This window comes from Leopardus geoffroyi, chromosome A2, assembly GCF_018350155.1.
Source record: "Leopardus geoffroyi isolate Oge1 chromosome A2, O.geoffroyi_Oge1_pat1.0, whole genome shotgun sequence".
NCBI lineage: Eukaryota > Metazoa > Chordata > Mammalia > Carnivora > Felidae > Leopardus > Leopardus geoffroyi.
Genome location: NC_059331.1, coordinates 55,197,855 through 55,225,215, shown reverse-complemented (window position 1 = coordinate 55,225,215; position 27,361 = coordinate 55,197,855). Strand labels below are relative to the sequence as shown.

The window sequence follows — 27,361 nt, the reverse complement described above, 5'->3', positions numbered from 1 at the left end:
TTCCGGGTGCGCCGGATGCAGGCGTTAGAGGCCTGCGGGAGGGCGTCCGTTCTTGTCTGCTTTTCGCTGGGAGCCTCTGGCGCCAGAATGGACCGGAGGAAAAAGCCTTTGGACGTTACTGCCTCCTCGGTGAGTGCGGGTACGGTGATGCTCCGGGGCTCCGAGTTCTCCTCACCTCCACTAGACAAGAATCTCGACCTTGTGTGGCTTTCCCGCAAACAGGAACCCGAACCTGGCTTGTTTCAGTTGGGGACCCGGCCCAACTTTCTTACTGGGTTCTCCCCTCGGACGTACACCCGGACCGGGATTCCCTCCTTCGATACGGACCTGAACCTGATATCTTTTCCCCTTTAAGAACGTCCTTGCCCTTCTTCTGCGACAACCGGGCCAGGCCTCGTTGCCAGTCGTGTCTCCCTCCGTGGTCGGAGAGGAACCCCGGCCAGTGCTTGCTGTGCAGACGCATTCCCCTTCCTCCTTTCTTTTCCAGTCCAGAGACCAGCAAGGTCCTCCCAGAACATGAGAGAATGTGACTTATTCCACTGTATCCGAGAGCGCCCAGCGTCCCCTGACCAGGAACTAAACAGTTGTTAATGCACCCGTAGGTTGCGGTGCTTGCGAGTTGTAAGCTCTAACAGGACGTAAGCAGTTTTGTTAAACTAGCTACTTCTTTTTTTTTTTTTTTTAATTTTTTTTTTTTCAACGTTTATTTATTTTGGGGACAGAGAGAGACAGAGCATGAACGGGGGAGGGGCAGAGAGAGAGAGGGAGACACAGAATCCGAAACAGGCTCCAGGCTCTGAGCCATCAGCCCAGAGCCCGACGCGGGGCTCGAACTCACGGACCGCGAGATCGTGACCTGGCTGAAGTCGGACGCTTAACCGACTGCGCCACCCAGGCGCCCCTAAACTAGCTACTTCTAAGAAGAAAACCTGCTCTGACGTTTCTGTGCACTATCTCGTTGAATTCACCCAGCTGCTTTAGAAAGGTGCTATTGATATCCCGGTTTTATAGCTGATAACTTTGAGGCCCATTTAAGGCAAAGTGGCTTTCCCCAGTTTACATACAGAATTTTTAGTGATAGAACTGGCTCGCTCAATCTGGTTGTCTCCAGAGCTGTTGCCTTTTCTGTTACATCAGAGCAAATTGCCTAATATTTGATTTAATCTTCAATTTACTGCAGAGTATTAGGATGCAAAGGAAGTGCAAAGGAAAACTTCTATGTGTGCCAATATTTGAGTCTTTTTTCCTTGTCTGATATTGAACTTTAGTGCTAGTTAGTATGTTTGAGCAAAAAGAGTCAAAAAAGTATAAATAATAAAGTTATTCTATCCTGACAGGTTAAAATTAGCAGTAACCATAATAGGAATGTTCTCTGGGATGGACAGTTTTCAGAGCATCTTCTTTTTAAAATTCAAAAGTAGTCACAGAATAGGAAAATGTATGGCTAGAAAATGGAGGTGGTTAAGAAGGCTTAGAAGAAGAGGCTGTAAAGTTTTTGTGTTTAAGCTTAGATTATTAGGCTCTGGGATGAAACTTCCTTTAGCATTATTAAATCCCTGACAAGGCTGCTTTTAAACTGATGTCTTCCAAAATAGAAATCCTTGAACTCATTTTGATTCCCCTTAAAAGTCAATCTGTGATGCTTTATAAGTATCCTGTTGATAAATGCCCACGTGGAAGCACCTGGGTGGCTCATTCGGTTAAGCTTCTGACTCTTGATTTTCAGCTTAGGTCATGATCTCACAGTCCTGAGATTGAGCCCCGCGTGGGGCTCTGCCCCAAGTATGGAGCCTGCTTGGGATTCTCTCTGTCCCCCTCTCTCTCTCTGCTCCCCCTTGCTCTCATGCGCACGTGCATGCTTTCTCTAAGCATTAAAAAAAATGCCCATGTGTATAGGGAGCTGTATCTGGACCTTTAAAATGGAAACTGTCGTTATATCTTTCTTTGCAAAGTAGACACTAGTGATTGGTACAGTGAGAGATAGGCATGGATATTCACCCAACTGCCCTGTTCCCTTTGCCCTGGCCTTTCCTGTTCTTGAGCCCTGTGATTGAGCTAAACTTGCAGTTTCTAAAACATACATAAGCTTGGAGCTCTTTTCATTCACTCAGTCCACTTTATTTTTATTTATTTATTTTTTAAATGGACAAACGGTTTCTTTTTTTTTTTTTTTTTTTCAACGTTTACTTATTTTTGGGACAGAGAGAGACAGAGCATGAACGGGGGAGGGGCAGAGAGAGAGGGAGACACAGAATCGGAAACAGGCTCCAGGCTCTGAGCCATCAGCCCAGAGCCTGACGCGGGGCTCGAACTCACGGACCGCGAGATCGTGACCTGGCTGAAGTCGGACGCTCAACCGACTGCGCCACCCAGGCGGCCCCACTCAGTCCACTTTATTTCCAGCTGTTGACATCTTGCATATCTTTTTTTTTTTAATTTTATTTATTATTTAAAAAATTTTTTTTAATGTTTATTTTTTGCGGGGGAGAGGGGCAGAGAGAGAGGGGACACAGAATCCGAAGCAGGCTTCAGGCTCCAAGCTGTAAGCACAGAGCCTGACACAGGGTTTGAACTCATGAACCCCAAGATCATGACCTAAGCCAAAGTCAGATGCTTAACTAACTGAGCCACCCAGGTGCCCCTTATTTATTTTAAGTAATCTCTACATCCAGTGTAGGGCTTGAATTCATGACCCTGACTGAGATCAAAAGTTGCACACCCCTCTGACTGGGCCAGCCAGGCGTCCCTTTCCTGTCTTTTAAGGCTCAACTCAAAGCTGTCTCTGACCACTCTGGACAGCAGGAAATGCTCCTGCAGCTCAAATTTTATGCTATTTTCTTCCACTCTTTTTTTGTCTTCTTAAAGACTTTTTAAGTAATCTATACACAACGTGGGGCTTGAACTTACAACCTTGAGATCAAGAGTCATATGTTCTGACTGAGCTGGCCAGGTGCCCCTGTTTTCTTCCATTTTTTTTAATTTTATTTTATTTTTATTTTATTTTATTTATTTATTTATTTATTTATTTATTTTTTATTTTATTTTATTTTTATTTTTGGGACAGAGAGAGACACAGCATGAACGGGGGAAGGGCAGAGAGAGAGAGAGAGGGAGACACAGAATTGGAAACAGGCTCCAGGCTCTGAGCCATCAGCCCAGAGCCCGACGCGGGGCTCGAACTCACGGACCGCGAGATCGTGACCTGGCTGAAGTCGGACGCTTAACCGACTGCGCCACCCAGGCGCCCCTATTTATTTATTTATTTTTGAGGGGGTGGGGTACCTGGGTGGCTTAGTTAAGTATCAGACTTTGGCTCAGGTCGTGATCATACAATTCCAGAGTTCAAGCCCCACATCGGGCTCTTTGTTATCAGCACAGAGCCCTCTTGGGATATTCTCTCTCTCTCTCTCTCTCTCTCTCTCTCTCTCCCTCCCTCCCTCCCTCCCTCCCTCCCCCTTCCTCCCTCTCCCTCTGCCCCCCCCCTCACACTCTCTCAAAAATAAATAAACATTTAAAGAGAGAGAGAGAGAGAGAGAGAGTCTTAAGTAGGCTGCACACTTAGTACAGAGCCTGACTTGGGGCTCGGTCACGCCTCCATCTCACAATCCTGAAATCATGACCTCAGCCAAATCAGGAGTCAGACAGTTAACCTTAATGCTTAACCTTAATGGACTGAGCTACCCGGGCACCCCTCCTTCCACTTTTAAAGTCATTTATTACATCTTACTGGTATTATAAGTTACCTTTTTTATTAGATTGTAACTGAGGCAGAAGTGTTTCTATTTCATGTTTATATCCTCCTCTTCAGTACTCGGATAGTTGCTGAAGACATTTCTCTGCAGAAATAATAAATTGTTGTGATGATTACATGGGATTACAGTGTCAGTCAGAAGGTGTTTAGTGTTGTTAATTCAGTCTGAATCTAATAGATGCAAACTTCATTTACTTTGAGTAATCACCCGCCCCTTGCCTAGTGTTGAAGGTTAGAGTAGAAATACATCTCCAACAGAGCTGGAATGCAATATGACTTGACTTAGTTTGCACTGGATTCTATATTTAATTTTGTATTCATTTTTGTCTGTTTATAGGAACTTTAAATCTTGCTTTGAGAATTACAGTAACTTGGAAATCTGGTCACTCATTAGAACTAACCCATCGTTTTTGTTTGCTTATTGGTTTTATTCTAGTTGGTAGACCTTAAGGCTGAACTCTTCCGAAAACAAGAAGAATTCAAACAAGAAAAACTTCTAAAAGATTCTGGAGTTTTGGGAAAACCAAAAACAACTAATAAGGTAAAAATAAGATCTAGTTATCTCCATTGATTCCAGACATGAGGGAATTATGCCATAATTAGATTTTTTGAAAGTCTCCTGGTCTCTGCTACGTATAAAAGTTCAGGGAAAATCCCTATCTTGTAGCTGAACATCCACATAAAATATATTATATTAAAATAGAAATTAGAGCATTTAAAAGCCTATTATAATGTTGTATGTAATTCTTTAGCACTTCTTTTGGAAAAGTGCATGCTCTAATAAGTGGTTTTGTACCTGTTCATGGAAGATCAGCTACATAGGTATTATAAATCCAAACAGAGAGAAACAATTAGATAATACAGTAATATAGCAGAAAATACCAAGATCTTTTAGAGTTGTGAATGGTTTTCCGATTTTGCAGGTAATGGTACTTATTATTTGTATTACTGATTCTCTTGAGTTAAGTTGCAGTCATTCAGGAGATAAAAGATAAATGTGCAGTCGTGTAAAAGGAATTCTTTAAATAATTTAGGGCTTTTTTTTTTTTTTTTTTCCAGCTCCAGCTTTTCCTTGTATAGTTTATTTGCCTGACATAGGTTGGCTGTCAGAAGATCTAGTTTTCTCCATCGATCCATAAGATCTAATCTGTTTTTTTCTTCTGATGTATAAAAGTAGAGATTTTTTGCAATCATTTGGTATTTCTGTTTTGTCTTTTTAAATCAATATGCTGCAGAAACCAAGTATCTGGAGCAAACAGAATGTAGGAGTTACAAATAGAGCTGAGAAGGATGCAGAACAGAAGATTGAGGAACAGAAGACTTTAGACAAAGCAAGGTAGAGTTAAACTCTGATAAATGTAGTTGCCTTTGGTGTTACCCAAGCAAAGAAGTGAGAGTTCCACTTCACACTTTTGAATTTATAGGTTTAATTTTGTCATCTTTTCAGTCAAATACTACAAAAATATAAAATAGCCTCTAAAAATAATATTATTTGTAATCGTATAAGAAGATAAGACATAACCTCCATTTGGAACATGAAACAGAATCCAACTTTGAGCCTTTGTTAGGCACTAAGATTATCAACAAGTGTTGAAGAAATGTCCCTAGGAAGGTGTGGCTCTGGGCTACTAGGTGTTATGATGTTAGCATTTCGAAACTGAATTTTCCCTTTAACTTTTTATTTTGAAAAACTTCAAAGCAACAGGCTAATTGAAAGGATGCCTGGGTGGCTCAATCGGTTAGGCATCCGACTTCAGCTCAGGTCATGATCTTGTGGTCTGTGAGTTGAGCTTTGTGCTGACAGCTCAGAGCCTGGAGCCTGCTTCAGATCCTGTATCTCCCTCCCTCTCTGCCCCTTCCCCACTCACACTCTGTGTCTCTCTCTCTCTCTCAAAAATAAATACATATTAAAAAAAAAAAAAGAATACAGTACCTGGGTTTACCAATTAATGTCTTTCCACATTTGCTTTGGCTCCTTTCTGTCTCTGGTGTGTGTTGCAGAGAAACTTTGTTAAACATCATGATACTTTGCCTCAAAATATTTCAGCATGTATCTCCTAAGAACAAGGATATTCTCCTACATAACCACAATAGTGCTATCATACCCAAGAAATTTAACACTGATAAAATAGTATTATATACGATATGATCTATAGTCCGAGTTTACCAGTTATCCTGGCACAGTTAAATCCTTTATAGTTTGTTTTGTTTTAATTCAGAATTCAAAGATTACACATTCCATTTAGTCTGTCATTTTCTTTCTTTCTTTCTTTCTTTCTTTCTTTCTTTCTTTCTTTCTTACACCCTGAGAGAGGGTGTAAGCAGGGGAGAGGGCAAAGGGAGAGAGAGAGAGAGAGAGAGAGAGAGAGAGAGAGAGAGAATATCCTAAGCAGGCTCCATGCTCAGCAGGGAGCCTGATGCAGGGCTTGATCCCATGACCCTGGGATCATGACCTGAGCTGAAATCAAGAGTCGGGTGCTCAACTGACTAAGCCATCCAGGCACCCCTCTTTTTTTTTTTAAAGAGGGAGAGATTTTGTATATAGAATGACTTTCTTTTTTCTTCCTTTTATTAAAATTATTTTTTTAGTAATCTCTGCACCCAGCGTGGAGCTCAAACTCACAACTGAGATCAAGAGTCGCATGCTCTACCAACTGATCCCTCCAGGCACCCCAGTTGTCCTATTTCTTTAGTCTCTTTTAATCTAGAATAATTCCCATGCCTTTTTGTCGTCTATTGTACCATTACTGTTCTTGGTGAGTCCAGGCTTGTGTCTGCAGTGTCCCACAATCTGATTAGAGTCTCATTAACTGCTTTTGGTAAGAATAAGATGTAGGCGGTGTGTCCTTCCCATTGGATCACAGCAGGAGGTTCACAATGTCAGTTTGAGTTATTATTGGTGATGAACTTTGATCACTTGGTTAAGATAGATTTTTTCACCGTAAAGGTCTCTTTCCCATTTGTAACTAATAATAATCTAAGGAGGGCAACTCTGAGACTATGAATATCTTGTTCACCAACATATTTCCACCCAGTGGAACCTTGTGACTTCTCAGTTGTTAGACTGGTGATTTCAAAGTGATGATTTTCTAATTCATTCGTTCCATTTTTATTTTTTCATTCCATTTGTTAGCTGGCATTCTTCTGTAAAGACGAACTCTTCGTTATTTACAGTGTCACCCTAGACTCAGAGGGAATCCCAAGTTTGAATGTCTGTCATGACTCATGTGCTTTTGGATCTATTGCATAATAAAAACTCTGCACTTGGAAACAGTAGTTGCTAAGATTACTCAGCTCTTCTGGGTTTGAAAAAAAGGCAGAATATTAGCGCATTTGGGGAATTGTTTTTCTTAGTGTTTGACCTGTTCCCAGCAGACATAGCATATGTTAATTTTTGAGACATCTTTCTCACCCTACTGGAATATTCTCAGAATTCTAATTTGTTGAAAGGTGCCATAATCCTTTGTTATTTACTGTATATAACAAGAGTTTTCCTGGGTACTTCGCTGTGATTTTTTTTTATCCAGTAACCTATTACATAATACTTTGGCTTCTTTGTGCTTATGAAGAGTCAAGTCTGTCCTTGGTCTACAGGACTTCTGAGTCTCCCCAGAGCTCAAGATGGGCAGGGACAGTCCTTTGAGGATGTAAGACCTTAGGCAAGTTACTTCTCCATTGAGACGTTCCTTATCTATGAAGTGAGGTGGTTAATACTCAGCTCATGGAGCTTTGTAGGGAATTCATTAAAGGAGATACATAGTGTTTGGCACATAGTTGTTCCAGATAAGTGTCCCATACTCTTGCCCTCTGAATTCCATCTTTCTTACTTGACTGAAGAAATTGTTCTTTAAAGTCTCTAATGACTTCCTCATCTACTAAATCCAGCGGTGGCCATTTCTCTGACATCTTCCTTGATCTCCGTTATTCATCTGGAGACTCTTCCTGCCATCTTTCTGTTACACTGCATCCAGGCTTCTTATGCTTTCCCATGTTTGTTTGTTTGTTTGTTTGTTTGTTTTTAATTTTTTTTTTCAACGTTTATTCATTTGGGACAGAGAGAGACAGAACATGAACGGGGGAGGGGCAGAGAGAGAGGGAGACACAGAATCGGAAACAGGCTCCAGGCTCCGAGCCATCAGCCCAGAGCCTGACGCGGGGCTCGAACTCACAGACCGCGAGATCGTGACCTGGCTGAAGTCGGACGCTTAACCGACTGTGCCACCCAGGTGCCCCTATTTGTTTTTTAAGTGTATTTATTTTTTGAGAAAGAGAGTGCCCGTGTGTGCTGGGGGAGTGGGGGATGGGCAGAGAGAAAGGAGAGAGAGAGAATCCCACTGAGAAGGCTCAGTGCTTCCAGTGCAGAGCCCTACACAGGGCTCAATCCCATGAATTGTGAGATCACAACCTGAGCTGAAATCAAGAGTTGCACACGTAACTGAATCCCCCAGGTGCCCCTCCCACACGTTCTTGTACCTGCCTCTCTCTGTCCTTATTTTGTGCCCCCCTCTCCTTTGCTCAGCATCCTCCACCATTGTGATCTCTGCTTGAACATATCAAGCTCATTCCTACTTCATCCTTCCTCTGTCTCACTTGCTTTCTCCCCAAGATCCTCTCATGGTTGGCTTCTTGCTCTATAAGCCTTAGCTCAAATGTCACCTTCAGAGAGGTTTCCCCTGGCTACCCTTTCTAGCCTAGTGTCCTCCTGGTTACTCTATCCTCACACCTGTTTTTTTGTGGTTTGTTTTTTAAAAATTTTTTAGGGGGCGCCTGGGTGGCGCAGTCGGTTAAGCGTCCGACTTCAGCCAGGTCACGATCTCGCGGTCCGTGAGTTCGAGCCCCGCGTCAGGCTCTGGGCTGATGGCTCAGAGCCTGGAGCCTGTTTCCGATTCTGTGTCTCCCTCTCTCTCTGCCCCTCCCCCGTTCATGCTCTGTCTCTCTCTGTCCCAAAAATAAATAAACGTTGAAAAAAAAAAAATTTTTTTAGGTTTTATTTTCATTAAGACCGTAAGATTCTCTGATGACACAGCTTACTACGTTAAGCCCCCTCCGAGATAGAGTCCTTGTTACGGAAACAGTGCTTGGCATAGAGGAGGCCTAGAGGAAGTACTTGTTGAAGGAATGCATAAAATGGGAGAGGAATCTTTCTGACCTAGATGACGAAGATGCAGATGACGTACCTGATGGCATGCTTTCCGTGTGCGATCTAGTTACTCTCCATGACAACCCTAAGAGGCAGTGCTGTTTTTTTCATCTGTTACAGATTTAGGAACTGGGGGTGGGGTGGGGTACAAGAGAGGTGAAGTAATTTGTTCCAGAGCACACAGCCATGTGACCAAGGGACTTTATTGTCTCGGGATGCCATTAGAAGTGAAATTTTCCTTTATGATTAAGTGTGATTGATTCTTCGCAAGCAAAAGCTCACATGACTTCTTTGGGACTTCTCTTTACCATCATTAAGTATTTCTAAAATAAGGAATTGCCAGCCATCTTACTAAGTCTGTGTCCACTAAAAAGTAAATGTCACCGAAATTAACGTGACCAGTGAGGCTGCTTTATTGAAATACCAGGGTTGATGTTTGTTTTTTATCAGCTGTGTCATGAATAAATTATTCATGCTCTGTGTAATACATGTATGATGTATTCATGCATCATATTTTAACAGACTTCTAAGAAGTTGATCTTTAGCTCCCTTAGAGAAGCCTAATGAGCCACAGATGATCAGGGACTCGTGCCTTAAAACAGTAATGCAAAGGGTGTGCATTGAATATGGTGATCCCTTTAGAAGGTTGCACATAGAAAATGTTTTTATTTAGACACCTCTTTCTTTTTTTGGTATTTAACTTAGTTTGCATTTGGAATCTTAATTCATTATTTATTTTCAGATACTGATTGAGAATTTACTATATACCAGGTATTGTTCTAGGCACTGGGATATAGTCATTAATAAGAGAAAGATGGGGCTTGTCCTCATGGAACTTACATGAAGTTGGCAATCAGGAGTGGCTGGGTCTGAGGGTCCTTTTAGGGTGGGGTGGTCAGCTCAGCCTCATCGCCAGACTGGGCCTCCTGGCAGATTGCAGCAGTCAGGCAGCCTTCACACGAGTAGCAGGCGTAAAACCATTTCTAATACTTGTCTTTTTTTTCTCCTAGGGAGAAATTGGAAGAAAAAGCCAAATTATATGAAAAAATGACTAAAGGAGACTTTATAGGTAAATACAATAATTTATTTATACTTCTTTATTTTCTGTAACTCATATAGCCCTGTGGTATTTCATTATTTATTAAAATAACCTTAAGTACGGGGAGAGATTTAAGAAATAACATGCATTACCTTCTGAGCCAGCACAGGGACAAGAAAATACATCCACAGTAATCTCTGATTGTCCAGTGTGCACCACATGTTAGGTGCTATGAGGGGACAAACAAGGGTAGCATGAGCCAGATTCTCTTCTCAGTCCTCAAGGGGATTGTCATCAGTGGAGGACAATGGCACGCAGAACAAAGCAAAGTTAGGAAATGAGGTCTAAATAGGCTACAATTAGAAACGATTCAACCTATATTAAAAAATGACTGAGGGGAATTATAGGTATATCAGGGTGTTGGAGTTAGGTTTCCTTGTCCCTATTTTCTATTTTTTTCTGTGTTGTGCCTGTAATTGCTTCTAAAATAATAAGAAGATCCCCCTTTCCCCATGCCCCCTCCCCCCCAGAGAAAGAACACCCAGCCTTACTATTAGATAGCAGTAGAAGAGATTTTACAAGGCACTGCATTTTTCATTGCCAAAAGGCATGTGAGGAAGTCTTTAGGGAGAAGGTAGGCTCTAATAGGATCTCAAAGGCTTTGGAGAGCTGGAGTTTGGAGAGCTGGAGAAAGGGATTCTGCAGGGTAGAGTGGTGAGAGAAGATCAGCAGAGAGAGGAGAGGGCTAGTGTTGGCAGACAGACTAGTATGGCTGGGCCTGATGGGCTGGGAAAGGGGGCAGTGGGGCAGCAGGAGAAGAGGCAGGGCCGGAACCTTGGTCATTGGCTGCCCACACAGCCAAACTCCCTCTTTCCAGACAGCAGAGGCATGTTCCCTGCCTGGCAGGGAGCCCAGCATGGGAGAGGTAGGCACTCTCAAAGCTAGGGGACATGGGGAGAGGCTGTGTCTTCCTTTTGATGAAGCAGCAGGGTGTCCATTAACCAGGAGGCCTCACTGTTATGTGGTCTTAGAACTCCGCTCTGAGAAAGTACATCTCTTTCCCATGTGAGTTATTTTGTGGCTTAAAAAAAAAATTAGTCTTTTTTTTTTTTTTTTTTTTAATTCAGACTTAACTTGTATCGTTAATATAGAAATCAGGTCAAAGGAGTGTGCCTGTGGACCTGGGGATTTGGTTCTGTCCAGGATGGTGGGACCTGATAGGCCTGATAGGCATATTGGATATTTGGGCAAGTTAAGTTTTGGAGCCTCAGTTATTCTCCACTGTACCTTGGGGGTTAACACCAGTATCTGGTAACAGGGAACCTAATACCTGTTCCATAGAGCTTAATCCTGTACTCAGAGAAAAACCTCAGAGAAAATTCAGCGTAGTGAAACTTAATGTAAATGTTATTTGTGAGTATTTCAACTGTCTTGGGTTAAATTGAATTAAAGTCATGGGTTGCTATTTAACTTTCAGCGTATATGTTTTAGCTCAAGCATATTATAAGCCATAGGTCTTACCCGTCTCTGTATGCACTACAGATCCTGGCACCATGCCTTGCCTGAAAGTGGTGTTAATTGCATTGAAAAGAATTCAGATGACTTCTTTTCCCTATATTATGACCCTTAAAACGCCATACCACAACAGTATAATTAGGGTTGGTAATAATATAGCCCCTTGATTGGGGAGCTACATGTAGTAACACAGGTCTGTTGCTCTGATCTGGCGACATGAGAAATGCAGTCCTGCTTCTATATTATGTCATTGGGTGAATGAGTCTCTTTGAAATCACGTGGTTTTATCTTAAAGTTACATTCTGAGACCATATTGCTCACTCATTGTATTGACGAGGCAACAGAAGACTTTAGACTCTTAAGATTTTTTTAGTGTGGTATGTGTTTCTGATGGCACATTTGCAGCTCCACTGTTAGATCCCACAGTGGCTCTGTGTCTTTGTAAACTTTCAGGGGGTGGCGGGGGTGGCGGATGCATCGACTAGTGAGCCGTCCAGGGGGAGTGTAGCCGCCCAGTGGTGAATGTGACTGCTTCATATCAATTCCATATGTGGTTTACATCTTTGAAAAGAATGTCAAAAATCTGAATATTGATTTTTATGTCTTAGATGAAGAAGCGGAGGATATGTACCTTGTGGATTTCACACAGAAGATCATAGACAAACACAAAGAGATGGAGGTGTTTGGTGCCAACAGAGATTGTAGGAAGGCAGGAGAAAGAGACGATGATGAAGAAAATCTTTCTGAAAAAGATATACCTCCTCCCCAGGACCCCGGTGAAGAATGGTTGGTGATAATGACATTAATTGGTCATGTTAACATTCTCAGACTTGTGTTTACTTTTTTTTTTTTTTAAGTAAGCTCTGCACCCAACATGGGGCTTGAACTCATGACCCTGAGACCAAAAGTTACATACTCCACCGACAGCCGGTCAGGAGCCCTGACTCGTGTTTACTTTCTGAAAGTGATTTTGTTTGGATGCTATCAAACCATTTCTCTTCAGTCTTCCTCTCTTTCCTTCAAGATTGGATTTACAGAAACAGTGGCTCCAAAGAAGAAATAATTAACAAGACCGAGTCAGGTGCAAAAGGCATTAATACACCTGTTTGACTGATGTGGAAGTGTTGTTTAGACAGAAGCGTATTCCTTTCTTACCTGGGCTACTGCCCAGGTCATTATTCAAGCATTGTGGAGAGTCACTGTCCAGCCGGTGGTGATCTTCATTTCCACAGAAAAAGGCAGGCAGGACTCTGGCTGGGGCATTTCTGGCAGTGTCGTGTAGGCATTGTGGACCTCGGACCTGCCTAGCAGGTCTTTCACTGGCAGTATGACCTTGATCAAGTTCCATCCTCACTGAGGCTCAGTTTCCTCACCTGTAAAACAACGAAGCCTGGTTTTCCTTATTGTTTGCCTTAAACTCCCTTCAGGAAGTAAGAGTATGTTAAGCTACCCAAGAAACTGCTCTGTGGAGTAGAAGCACACATGTCGTAAGCTTTTATTGAAATTATTCTAAATTTTACCTACGTGTATGTGAATGATGGGGAAGCAAACTAGTCTTTTCCTTAGGAGACCAATATGTCAATAAGTAAAGAGACCAGAATGAAAATTCCCTTCTAAGGATTTTCTCTACTGAAGACTGTGTTTGCAAACTTGTTCAGACGTGCTTAAAATTGCATAGAGCTGCACTGATGCCGTAAAACTGTCTTGAGAATAACCCTGCCTGCCCACCCTCTTGCCAGTGCAGAGCCTACCCACCTTCTCTTCCAGGCTCAAATATCCTCATTATTGGAATCTTTGTTGGGAACTGCTCAGGATAGTTTGCAGCACTTGCTGACCTTTTGTCAGCTCTTGACCCCGTCGGTAGGAGTCATTGGTGAGCTTAAGAGAGCAGGTCCGGCTACTGAGGATTGCAGGGACCTCATCTTCATACTCCTGAGGGTGTCCACGTTGTCCGGAAATAACATGACATTGGGATAGAACAGATGTTATCTGCTTTCTAAAAATTTACATTTGGTCTAGGTTTTCTGGCTGCATACTTGTTAAAAGCAACCCGAAGAGAAGCACATACGACGTAGTCTCTTCTACTGATGCTTTTCCTCATCGTTTCCAGTATGAGCGATTTCTCCCTCACCCGAAATCTGGTAGCACTTAGATATGCTTCCGACTCCTTTGGGTCTTAGCTTCTCTTTATTATTGACACACAACTGGCCTCGTTACTAGAAAAAAAATTCGAGGCAAAACTTTGGTACTTCTTATATCCTCCCTGCTGATGTTAGGAAGCGTTTCATGGGCACGGGCCTTAACTCTCCCTGAGAGCGCTTTGAAGATGCCATGACTCTGAGCCCTGCCATATTACTCTTGTACCTCAAGTAATTGTTTTCCTGGAGCTTGTTCAGTGATTGCTGATTACATAGAGCACTTGCTGACTACTGTCTTGCCACTTCTGTTTTGAGGGGATCTGTACATTTTAGAGACCTTCTCCAGAAACAGAATAGCCTATGATTGCTTTTCATAGCAGAAATCTCATCTCCTTTGAAAGGTTTAATGTCTTTTTTTTTTTCTTCCTAATGCTTGTATGATTACTAGCAATTTGTCAGTGATTTGAAGAGTTTGGAGGGCAATTGAAGGTGTCACATGCCACCATATGGTGAAGGAAGACGCACCGCAAGCAGTTCTGACACTTTTTTTGTTTTTAAATTAAGCTCCAGAATTGTAGCTACTTGTAAAATCCTTTTGGTAGTTAAGTTCCAGGTGGTGGAAAATCTTTCCGCAAAAATACTGTAAATAATTACTCAGACCATCTGGCTAGATGATTTTATTTCTCTATTCATTAAAAAAAGCGGAGGGGGGAGGGAGGAAGAAAGAAACTGCTTTCTGCAGTTGGAGGTTTTATTTCTCACAGCAATCAGCGTCAGGACTATAGTAATAGATTCCCAGACATTCAGTTTTCAAGTCATGGGCTAACAATTGGAATCAGCATGTGTAAGAGGAAAGAAATTGCCAACAAAAGCAAAGCCACGTACATGAGACTCTGATCTTGAGTTGCACCAGCAGTACTGACCCCTTTCTGTGTTTTTAGCCCCCTGCTAAAGGCTATAGGCAATTCCTTGCCCATAATTAAACAATAAATGTGTTGCATCATAATGCAGTTGAAATGTTTTCCATGAAAATCCGTCCATATTTCCTGTTGTGGGAAGTAGGAGTATTTCGTTTTGCCTTGATGTCTGCCTGGTTCCCCTGACTGTAACTTCTGTCTGGTTTGGGCAAAGCTAAAGAAAGCGGAACTAAAAGTAAAAGATAATAGACTGGCCCACCACTGAGCTGCTTTTGCAGTACAAAATGTGTGTTGCTTGGCTTCCTCCTAATTAATGAGTCCTCATAGTAATCCTGACTTGAGAAATTTCTAATTGGAAGGAGCTGTACCAATTAGAAGAAGTAAAAGAAAGAATAAAAAGTCAGGTTTGCAAAGACTGAGAAAATGAGCAGGTTGAGCATAGTACAGAGCAAAGTTATGCTGGTAAAATATGTGGAATTGTCTAAACCAGACTGAAGGAAGTTCTGAGGTATTGCGGCAAGGGTCTGTGGGGGGTGTTTTTATTTTATTTATTTTTTTTAATGTTTATTTTTGGGAGAGAGCAAGAGAGCATGCACACAAGCAGGGGAGGGGCAGAGAGAGAGAGGGAGACACAGAATCCGAAGCAGGCTCCAGGCCCTGAGCTGTCAGTGCAGAGCCCGATGTGGGCCTCCAACTCATGAAGTGTGAGATCATGACCTGAGCCGAAGTCGGACGCTTGACCGACTGAGCCACCAGGCACCCTTGTATTAAATCACAGACATATATGATCAATCATTTTCTGCATTTTCTAAAACTAAGGTTTAACAGAGGGCACAATGAGCTTATTGTGTGTCAACTTAAAAAAAAAAAAAAAACAAAACATGTTCTTATCCATGGTTATGGTCTCTCAAGGTTGAGAGTGTTTCTTGGTAGTGAAGCTTACATTACCTTTTTACTGTGCACCTAGTCTGTAACTTAAGGAACCATATGTCATGTACAAAGCCTTCTTCACATGTTTTCACTTTTATTTTAGGGTGGATTATGTGGATTCTTTAGGGCGATCTCGCCGCTGTATGAAAAAGGATTTGCCAGACCTGCTGGAGATGGATAAAAATCTTCAGGGGAGGCTGTAAGTATGTGATATGCAAACCTCTGCCCAGGTCTGAAATGCAGACATAGGGATTGTTTTATGGGTGAGGCTGCTTTTAGTTCATTGTCTTGATGGTCCAGTAAGAAGGTTTTTTTCTTGATGCGTAAGAATATTTGCTGAAGAACTCTTCTATGGTTAGCACACACACATAATCCACACTCAGGGAACAACCTGAATAGTTGATCATCCATATTGTGTAGCTACTGAAAGGGATGAGTTGGAAGCTATATCTGTTTACTTGGAAGGGTGTCTGATTATCAGAGTTAAAAATATAGAATGAGCCCAAACCAACAAACAAACCTTTGTGGAGAAAGATATTTAGGAATATATACTTGGTTATCCCATAGCAAGTGAGAGCACGGAGGTGGTTAGCTTATTAACTTTTTCTTTATACTAATTTTTGCATTTTGAAGCAAGGGCCTTATTGCTAGATTTTTTCCTTTAGGGCCAGAGACATCTAAGAGATAACTTGCTGGTACACTCCAGGGAATAAAATTCCCCTCACCAAGGGCAGTGTTGATGTGGAAAGTCCACCTTGTCCAAGTCCTTCAGGTTCAGATCGGCCTGGGCTCAGCACAAGGAAGGAAGTGCAGGAGCCCTAAGCCGCCTGACACGGGACAGGAGACACTGCCTGGCTGCAGTGTTACGCAGCTGACTATGCAGCCGAGGCCCTGGCTTCTTCCTCCCCTTTAGCCCAGAAGGGAATGGGAAGGAAAGTGGTTTGTCTCAAGTGCTGAGGCAAGATTCTGTTGCACTAATGTAACAAGTCAGCTGCTTAATTAAAGAAAGATGAAAACAGTTTTTGCATTTTCCCAGTGGTATTGTGGGTCAGAAAATTCTGTAAGGAATTACCTTATCAGCTAGAATTACTTGTCCATGATCCAGCTTACTGAACTGAAGTATTGCTGTCTCACAGCTCTTACCTAAATATAACTTTGCTCTGTCCCCCTACTAGTTTCGTTAGTCCTGCTAATGAGAAAACCTTATTATCTGAAGATATGAGAAAAGAACTTCAGCGCCAGCAATGGGAGGAAGAAGAAAGAGAGGCCTTGAAAAGGCCGATGGGGCCCATACATTATGAAGACATTCGTGAAAATGGTATAATCATCTTGCAGCTTTTTAAATCTTTTTTTTTTTTGGACTAATGGCAAGCATAAAGGGAAATATTCATAAAGCTGTAGCTCTTACATAGAAATAAAAGATTCTGATTTTGAAATTGAAAATATCCCCTTTGTTTGCTTTATAGCCTAAAAAATACTCTTGTTGGGAATATCTTTCTAACAGAGGGCCTGCTAATCATAAGCAGGAGATCTTTTTGGCTTAGCTGCCTTTTTTTTTTAAACTTGTGTCAAATATCACTGCATTTCTTTTTGCCTTCATTGGAAATTTAGCCTGACTCTAATTTGTTAATCAGGGAACTCTAATCTTCTGAAAAATTGTGACTTATTTCAGAGGCCCGGCAACTTGGTGTTGGATATTTTGCCTTTGCCCGAGATAAAGAGTTGAGAAACAAGCAGATGAAAACGTTAGAGATGCTACGTGAACAGGTAAAAATTAAATTCAGAATTGATGTTAAGTATTTGAGAGCGGTTTGTTTCTTGTTGGACCATATTATGGAAATGGTCTATTTTTTTTAAATTGATACTCAAAATGGCCTTTTAAAAAAATTTTTTTTTTGTAATGTTTATTTATTTTTGAGACAGAGACAGAGCATGAATGGGGGAGGGTCAGAGAGAGAGGGAGACGCAGAATCTGAAACAGGCTCCAGGCTCTGAGCCATCAGCACAGAGCCCGACGCCAGGCTGGAACTCACAGACCACGAGATCGTGACCTGAGCCGAAGTCGGACGCTCAACCGACTGAACCACCCAGGCGCCCCGGCCTTTTTTAAAAAATATTTCTTGGGGCGCCTGGGTGGCGCAGTCGGTTAAGCGTCCGACTTCAGCCAGGTCACGATCTCGCGGTCCGTGAGTTCGAGCCCCGCGTCGGGCTCTGGGCTGATGGCTCAGAGCCTGGAGCCTGTTTCCGATTCTGTGTCTCCCTCTCTCTCTGCCCCTCCCCCGTTCATGCTCTGTCTCTCTCTGACCCAAAAAAATAAATAAACGTTGAAAAAAAAAAATTAAAAAAAAAATATATATTTCTTTAATAGTTAATATTCAGAGCAGTGATGGATAAAAGTACATTAAATAAACTTTCCATTTTATTAAAGATTAATATTTCTGATAATTAGTAAATATTGTGGCCATAAACCAGATACTGTATTATTACTTTTTAATTGATGTATAATTAACACATAACATTATGTTAGTTTCAGGTATACAATATACTTATTCAGTATTTGTGTATATAGCAAATTGATTGTCGCATTAAGTTTAGTTACTATCTGTCACTATACATAGTTACAAAAATTTTTTTTCTTGTGATGAGAACTTTTAAGATGTACTGTCTTAGCAACTTTCAAATATGCATTACAGTATTATTAACTGTGATTGCCATGTTTTACATTACATCCCCATGACACTTATTTTATAAGTGGAAGTTTAAATACCTTTCGATTCCTGTCACCCATTTTGTCCACCCCCTACCCTCACTTCTGTCAACCACCAATCTGTTCTCTGTATCTATAAGCTTATATTTGTCTTTGTTTTTTTTTTCCTTAGGGAAGGGGGTTAGATTCCACGTATAAGTGACATCATGCAGTATTTGTCTTTTCCTGTCTGACTTATCTCATTTAGTATAATGTTCTCAAGGTCCATCCATCTGGTTCAAATGACAAAATATACTTTTTTATGGCTGAGTAATATTCCATTCCTCCCACCCCTTCTGTATCCATTCATCCATTGATGGACACTTAGGTTGTTTCCATGTCTTGGCTGTTGTACATAATTCTGCAGTGAACATGGGGATGCAGATATCTTTTTGAGTTAGCATTTTCATTTTCTTCAGATAAATAAGCGGAACTGGAATCACTGGATCATATGGTTAATTTTTTGAGGAACCTCTGTACTGTTTTCCATAGTGACTGCACCTATTTACATGCCTACCAACAATGCACAAGTGTTCCCCTTTCTCTACATCCTTGCCAACATTTGTTGTTTCTAGTCTTTTTGATGATAGTCATTCTAATAGGTACGAGATGAAAGCTCATTATGGTTTTAGATTTGCATTTCCCTGATGATCAGTGATATTTAGCATCTGTTCATGTGTCTGTTAGCCATCTGTATGTATTTTTGGAAAAATGTCTGTTCAAATTATCTGCCTGTTTTTTAATCGGACTGTTTTAATGTATATATTAATCCCTTATCCGATAATATGATTTGCAAATATATCTCCCATCCAGTAGGTTGTCTTTCATTTTGTTGATGGGTTCCTTTGCTGTGCAGAAGTTTTAAGTTAGATATAGTCCCACTTGTTTGTTTTTGCTTTTCTTGCCTTTGCTTTTAGTGTCAGATCCAAAAAGTCATTGCCAAGACTGATGTTATGGAGCTTATGGCCTATATTTTCTTCAAGACGTTTTATAGTTTGGAGTCTTGTGTTCAAGTCTTTAGTCCATTTTGGGTTAATTTTTGTATATGGTGTAAGATAGCGGTCCAGTTTCACTCTTTGCACCTGCCTGTTCCTTTTTTCTCACATGATTTATTAAAGAGATTGTCTTTTCCCCATTGCATATTATCGGCTCCTTTGTCATAAATCAATTGACTGTGTATGCTTGGCTTTATTTCTGGGTTCTCTTTTCTGTTCCACTGATCTTTGTGTCTGTTTCTATGCCAGTGCCTAACTGCTTTGATTACTATAGCTTTGTAATATAGTTTGAAATCAGGGAGTCTGAGGCTTCCAGTTTTTTTTTTTTCTTTCTCAAGAATGCTTATTCATGGTCTTTAGTGTTTCCATACAAATTTTAGCATTGTTTGTTCTATTGTGAAAAATACTTGTTGCAATTTTGATAGAGATTGCATTGAATCGTAGATTGCTTTGGGTGATATGGATGTTTTATTAATATTCATTTTTCCAGTCTATGAGCATGCTATATTTTTCCATTTCTTTGTGTCTTCTTCAGTTTCTTTCATTGTTGCTTTATGGTTTTCAGAGTACAAGTCTTTTACCTCCTAGGTTAAATTTATTCCTAAGCATTTTATTCTTTTTGATGTAATTATAAATGGGAATGTCTTCCTAATTCTTTTTCTGATAGTTTGTTACTAGCGTATAGAAACATAACAGATTTTTATATATTGCTTTTGTATCTTGCAACTTCACTGAATTCATTTATTAGTTCCAACAGTTTTTTGGTTGGTGTCTTTAGGGTTTCTATATATAACATCCCGTCTTCTGCAAATAGTGACAGTTTTATCAATAAACTATTATTTATCAGTATCAGAATGCTATTATAGGTTTATGAATGTAATTGCTATTCTATTTTGGTGTTCCAGACTTTAAAATTATAGCTGCTTAGAACTAACTTATATAACTTTGATGTTTTAAATTTGGTTTTAAATATGGTACTTTTAGAGTGGCCTGGGTAAGAAAATAGAGAGTTATTTAAGGGATTTATTTAAGGGATTAAGGAGTAGAACAGAATTGGTTGGTTTCCTTGAATGTGAAGCATTCCAGGGCGCTCTGTGAACACTCGCTAAACTTAGAAAACATGCCAGAGGGCTTGTATAAGAGGGCCTCCTAGGTCTCTGTTTTGAAGAGCTCAAGGCTAGCTGCCTAGTGGTGGCCTGAAATCAATTAATTAGTCTGTTTTTTAAGATAAAATTAATATTCAATCCTTTAAATTCACTTTTAATAATTTTAATTTGAGAAGAAATATTGTGAATTTGATTTACAGTAAATTTCTAATTTTCTGTTATATTCAGACAACAGATCAGAGAACAAAACGAGAGAACATAAAGGAAAAGCGAAAGGCTATGTTAGAAGCAAGGCTTGCTAAACTCCGACAAAAAAAGATGAAAAAGTCAAAAGAAGATGGAGCAGAGGAAGAAAACAAAGGTATATCATGGCTCATTGGGTCTGAACTTAAAAGGAAAATCTTTAGTTCCACTGATGTCTCAGTGAACAGGACTGACAATCTGGAAATGAGCCATTTAGTTTTATTCTCTAAGCAAGCAGGGTACCTTTGGGGTACTGCCAGGAGCAGTTTTTTATAATCCACGTGGTGCAGAATGACACTCGAAAGAATCTTTTTATACAGACAAGAATATTAACGAACAGGACATTGTGTTACTTCATAGAAGGGCCTGGCTTAGTAAACGAGACTTCACTTAGAGCAGAGATGTTTTAAGATAGAGTTTTGTTGTACACACACATTTTAGACTTGGTTTCTTTTGCTATGGCTATAAGTTTTTTTGGTTATGGTGCATTAATTTATTTTAAAGGAGAAATATATTCACAAAGTCACGTAAGAAAGGAAAGAATTTACGAGTATAGACAGCTTCTGAAAGGACTGTCACAACACGTGGAAACACCACATGGCATGTTGTGTCCCTGAAGGCTTCTGCTTGCTGCATGAGCTACCCTAGTCTGGGCTTCACTGCCATTCCTGAGACTCCTGCATGGACTGGCTCCCACGAGCTGGAAGTCTATTTTTGGTTTTAATCCTTTGGAGGTGGTGGGTGTCTAGGCAGGTAGTAGCTCTGCCCCACGTGGTCACCCAGTCCCCAGCTTCCTCCTGTTTTCCTGCTTCTGCCGTTCCTAGAGTGATGCTCTACCTGCAGGGTGGAAGCTTGCTCCCTACCACCTGTTCATGGTCCAGCCCTAGGGAAGCGGGAAAGAGGGGAGAGGAACCTGTTGCTTCTTTAGGAATGTGAATTGGAAGGCCCACACAACCATGCATTTACAACCCACTGGCCTGAATGCAGCTGCAGGGGCCCCTGGGGAATGGCCTATCTAGCGAGGTGGCCACATCTCTAACTGAAACTGGGGGCAGGGCGTTCCATTCCCAAAACAAAAAAGGTGAGTGTGGGTATCAGGAGCATGTTATACAAGCCTCTCCTGCTCACACGGAAGCCTTGTGCTAAGCCATCGGCCATTTTCTATTCTGAACACAGCTTCAGTTTAGCTTTGAAAGGAGACAAGAAACATTTAGGAATTGGAAGATCATCTGTTTAGTTTTGTATAAATGCTGTGTTCCTGTAACATGTTAAGCTCTGCATATTGTTTCTCTATTTTTTGCTCTACTCCTGAACATCTGTCATCTCTACAAGATGTGGAGCGCCACACAGTGTTTTTTGAAAAATCCACTTTCTTTTAAAATCTAGCCAAAGGTGAAGAGCCTACAGCCCGCTGCCACACCCCAGCTCTTTGTCACTCCAAGTTCTCTTGCTTTGTCTGAGACTTATTTTAGTGGAGTAACTGGGGGTTTCTGGTCCTTCAGTTGTCGGTCTGGGGAAGCGGGGTGGCATAGTGGGAAGCACAGAGACTTTGAAATCCATCCCCCCTGGGTTCGGATCCTGGCTCTTGTCACTTTCTACCTGTGTAGCATTTCTGAGCTTAATTTTCCTCATTTATAAAATAGGAATACTAACCCTGACTTTATGAAGGTTATAATAAGAATTACACAAACTATTGTACACATGGTACTTAGTTCACTCCCTGGGCCAAGATAGGTGCTCATTAAATACTGGCTGTTACTTTTACTCTCAAGATGAGCATGTTCTATTTAATGTTTATTTTAATAATAGCTTTAAGTTTTATTATAGTGATGTCTTATTCTCTTGCAAAAAAATAGATGTTATTGGGCCTTTGCCACCAGAACCAGAGGCTGTGCCAACCCCACGTACTGCTGCCCAGAGTAGCAAAGTGGAAGTCATCGTTCAGGAGAGGAAGGATACCCGCCCGGGAGTGCCGCATGTCCGAGAGTGGGACAGAGGAAAAGGTAAGGGGGGGGGGGGGGGGGGGGGCGGGTTCTAAACAGGCCTTGCACAGACTTTTCCAGTTCATCTCAGAGTGTGATTCTCATGAGTCTTAGTGTAGAGGCTTTTGAGGCTCACGGAACTCTCCAGATCTTTGAACTGTTTCTTCTCAGTACCCAGACCCTAGCTGTTTGTAAACAGGAACACTAGAAAGTGTGATTATAAAAGACCAGGGTCTACAACAGGTCATTTCAAAAGGACAGTTTTTTTTAGAAGCACTGGGGGAAGTTTTTAAAAATTTGTGCTACCCTCATGTGGCTTTACAGCTTTGGAATGCCCTTTCTCAGGAGCCACTTTTAAAAATCTTACAAGGTTTGGTATTTCAACGTCCTCTGTGTTTTTAGCAGCCTCCTTTATGTTTAGTTGAAAATAGTCTGCATGCCACAGGATTCACCTGGATTCACGTATGGTTCTGTTGGGTCATGCAGATTTTTCCGTAAATTATTTCTGTGAATCTACCATGATGCCCACAGCAACTTCTTGTTGGGGGAGACCAGGATTTATGCCTCTTTGAACAAGATTGTTACAGTAGTGCATTAGCTCACCCTGTTTGAGCTGATGAGATCCCAGACTCAATAAAGGCTAATAGGCCAGTGCATTTGGTTAGTGCTAGTTAGAAATAGAGATGAAATGCCAAATTAGATTTGGACTTTCGTGTCTTCTAAAACTCAGTAAAGGCCAAAATTTGTATTTTGTTGTGAAGTACCTACATTATGTCTAGCAAATGATTTGAGTGTTTGGTTTTTCTGTATTTCTCTCTCAGATGTAATTTTAGTGCCTTTTTGGCAATACTTCCAGAAGCTACCAGCCTTCTCCGCCAGAGCCTTCCTTGAATCTTCCCCATCTGGAAGTAGTCACTCCTTTTGCTTAGCCTGCTGCTTCCTTATATTTTTGTAGGCCTTACATATACCTCGTATTATATTATTGCTTTCCTTGCTATCTCCTCCAGAGAATGGGAGTTGGCATTTAAGAAGTATATGTAATAATCGAAAAGTAATAACAATAAAAATTCAACTGATTTGGTCTTTACTTCTAATAATACTCTTTCTTATTTTTATTAGAGTTTTCCTTTGGGTTCTGGTCGAAGAGGCAGTCAGATCTCCGGGCTGAGAGAGATCCTGAGTTTGCCCCACCATCGGATTACTTTGTGGGTCAAAAGAGAACTGCTTCCCTCAGTAGCGAGACGTGGAGCAGACCTGCAGCTGCACCGAGCGACCCAGGACAGTGCTCTGGCCAGAGTCGTGACACTGGCTCTTCACATCCACCATCCACTCCTGCCCCCAGCAGCCCACCACGAGCCCCGACAGTCACTTTTGAAACTCTGGATGATATGATATCATATTACAAACAAGTGACATGAACTTCCAAACCGTTCTGATTTGGGTCTCTACTGTGGATAGTGCCGCCTTCTCCTAAATTGGGGAAGATAATTTAATTTTAGGGACTGAATTGTACCTGTTTCCTCCCGTCCTTTCCCTGGAAGACACAGACTTCAGGTTGGATTTGTCTGTCAGCAAGGAAGAAAGTGAATGGTACCATGGGAATTCTGTGGCCACTTGGCTGTTCATTTTTTTCTAATTGATATGGAGCCCTGTCCTTCTGGATTTATGTGTAAGCTGTCATGTACGACCCTGAAGAGCTCATAACCCTGTTTCATAACCACTTCCTTGGCTTACCTAGATTTAAGGGTTCCATTCCTTTCCTTTTGCAGATACTAGAGTGCAGCTTTCTTTGTTCCAAGGATTCAGCTTCCGTATCAATTCCGTATCTGTCGGGAGGTGTGTTAGGCTGTCAAAGTGGCAAATGAGGGGACACTGTGTGGGGCAAAGTGATCTAGTCTCCAAGAGGACCATGAAGCTGGTGGACTATTAAGTAATAACATTTGAAATAAGACCAGAGAGGAGAACTTCATAATCCAGAAAGGTAGAGGGTGAAGTCACTTATCTTGTCATCCCATCCTAAATGATGGTTGTCACCACACATGCCTAGTGGGCATTCGGTAAGTGTGTGTAGAGTCCCTGGGGCACATGTGGAGGCTGCTCAGCCTGGTCAGAGAGTGAGATGCTTCTTAGCTTAAGGGTTAGTTTTTCAGCTGGACCTGCCTCTCTGTTGCATCGACTGTAGGCCCTCATTACTCTCAGGAGCCAAGTCACCTCAGAAGTCTGATTGGAATAGACCTGAGCTGGAGTAAGAGGCAGGGAGGTCCCTTTGTCTTTACTAACAATGAGCAGAGCTCCAGAAGCATTTCTTGTGCCCGCTGCACCTCCGTGTCTTTACAGCTGCAGACAAGCAGTGGGAGTTGGCCCATAGGACTCCCTGTAAGAATGTGCTAGAGCAGGTCTTTCAGGTACCAGAAGGAGCCTGCACTCTTGGGGCTCTGATGCACATAGTCTCAGTGGTATTGATGGGAATGCCCCCTTCTCATTACAGATTGCAAACTGCAGTGCAGAGAAGGTCAATGACTTGTCCAAGGTCATGTAGCATCCGTATGGCAGCTCTGGGACTTCAGGGCAGTTTATTTAGGCTCATGTTTGCTCTAGCCTCACTTTCTCCAGTGCCATCTGCTCTCAGTCTTGTCCCAGTTATCAAATAGTATTAGATGAAAATCCCATATTCTTGCAAACTTAACTTCTGAACTCCATGTCAAAGGCAAAGTTGCCTGACCTACTAAGGGTCATTCTGTCAGCCTGATCAGGCAAATCACCTCTTCAAAAAAAAATTTTTTTAATGTTTATTTTTTGAGAGACAGCGTGAGTGGGGGAGGGGCAGAGAGAGAGGGAGACACAGACTCTGAAGCAGGCTCCAGGCTCTGAGCTCTCAGTACAGAGCCCCATGCAGGGCTTGAACCCGTGAACCGTGAGATCAGGACCTGAGCTGAAGTCAGACACTTAACCGACTGAGCCACCCAGGCGTCCCAGGCAAATACTTCTTTTTAAAAAATATACATTAATATCAACTGACCCAGTCACATTTTTTGCAAAACTTGATAAGCTGATCCTAAAATTGGTATGGAATTGAAGAGACGCAGAGTATCCAAAACAATCTTGAAAAAGAACAAAGTTGGAGGACTCGCACTTCCTCATTTCAAGACTTACTACAAGCTACAGGAATCAAAGCAGTGCGGTACTGACCTAGATCCATGGACTGGCGTTGAGTCCAAAAAGAAATCCTTATTTCTGTGGTCAGTTGAGTTTTGACAGTGGTGCCAAGGCCATCCAATGAGGTAAAGGATAGTTTCTTCAGATGATTTTGGGACAACTATCTGCATGCAAAAGAATGAATTTGGACCCACAACTCAGACCATAAACAAAACCAACTCATTGTCAACATGGATCAAAGACCTAAACATAGGAACTAAAGCTACAAAACCAACTGAAACAGCTTGTAGTACAAAGGGAGAGGGACAAAAAAGGAAAATTGGAATACTAGAGAGAAAAAATAGAAATAATAGTTCACTGGAATCCTAAGAAAACAAAAAAATGGAAGGGAAGAACGAAAACAATAGACAAATGAGAACAATGGAAAGAACGTGTTTATGAGGTAGAGCAGAAGGGCTTGAGAGCTGATTGTGGAGAACAGGCGGGAAGGCCAGCCAGACAGCAGTAAGCCCAGGCCTGTGGGAGTAGCGGTCATGAGCAGGATCCCCAAATAACCTTTCATCATTGCCCAGGATGGCCCAACCTAGGGTGGATGGCGAAGCAGTCTGCTCTTTGGCTTATGGTCACTGTCGACTAATAACTGTAAGTCGGATGTCCTCTAGGATTTCAAGACTATATAAACATTTCTAATCCTCTCTTAGCGTACATGTAGTTGTTTCATGAGCCCAGTTAACATCCTCTTCCTTTTCAGACCCAGAGCTGAAGTGTTAACACAATTAGTTTTACCGGTTCTTGTGGGCCTGTTTTGTACACATGTATCCAGCAGATGGCGTTCAAGTCCTCAAGACTTCAGATCACTCTAGAACAGCACTGCCCCATAGAAATAGGATGAGAGCCCTCTGTCATTTTCAGTTTTCTGGGACCCACATTACAAAAGTGTAATTAATTTTATTGTATACTTTATTTAGTATATCCAAAATATTTCAACACTCCATATTAAAAAAATATTGAAATATTTTACATTTGTTTTCACACCAAGTGTTCAAAATCAACTGCAAATCCTCCCATGGTACATCTCAATTCGGATGCTAAGTTTTCATCAGGAGTACTCGATCTGTATTTATATGTCATAAAACATACAGGAAAAAGTAGACTCACACATCCACATTGTTGCAAAAAGACAAACATTTTTCAGTTTGCCAGTAACTGAATCCAATATCAAGTCATAATACAATTTTAGTTCTTAGTCATACTAGCCACATTTCAGATGCTCAAAAGACACATGTCTAGGGCTACTGTCTGTCCAGCACAGTACAACTCTACATGATCTGTTTATATACACTTTATGGTCTGACCACACCTACTCCTCCCATTAGCAGCTAAAGGACCGATAAACATTTCTTCCAGGCATATGTTAAGCTTTCAAGATATTATGGCAGTGTTTCACTTGAAGGCAAGGAGCAGTGAAATCTGTCAGAAAACATGACCACACCTTATTCATATCTTTGTAGAGCTAAGCGGAATGTTTTGGATCAGAAATTCCTTTGAATTACTTGTTTTCATTGTAATCTTTCCTCCAGGCCTTTGTGTGTTTTGATACAGTTCATTTGAATTGGCTAAATAAATCATTTTGTTTGCTTGCAAAATTCCCAAAGGAGAAACTTTAAATCCATATACATGAGATTTCTGCTATGTTTAGCCGT

General features: G+C 41.4%; 2 protein-coding genes across 2 annotated transcripts in view; both read left to right on the top strand.

Annotated features, from left to right (window-relative positions):
* On the top strand, positions 1-27,304 carry CCDC174 (coiled-coil domain containing 174). The gene is made up of 11 exons (XM_045493922.1): positions 1-129; positions 4,188-4,292; positions 4,987-5,087; positions 9,902-9,960; positions 12,054-12,231; positions 15,534-15,629; positions 16,606-16,748; positions 17,103-17,197; positions 20,506-20,638; positions 22,377-22,523; positions 23,622-27,304. Exons 1-11 carry the CDS (start codon positions 16-18, stop codon positions 23,918-23,920), a joined length of 1,470 nt encoding a protein of 489 aa, XP_045349878.1. The 5' UTR covers positions 1-15; the 3' UTR covers positions 23,921-27,304.
* Positions 26,187-27,361, top strand: part of CA2H3orf20 (chromosome A2 C3orf20 homolog) — a 98,978-nt gene continuing 97,803 nt past the window's right edge. Inside the window, exon 1 of the mRNA XM_045493918.1 lies at positions 26,187-26,300. The gene's annotated coding sequence lies outside the window, so the exon portion shown is untranslated. The remainder of the gene's footprint in view (positions 26,301-27,361) is intronic.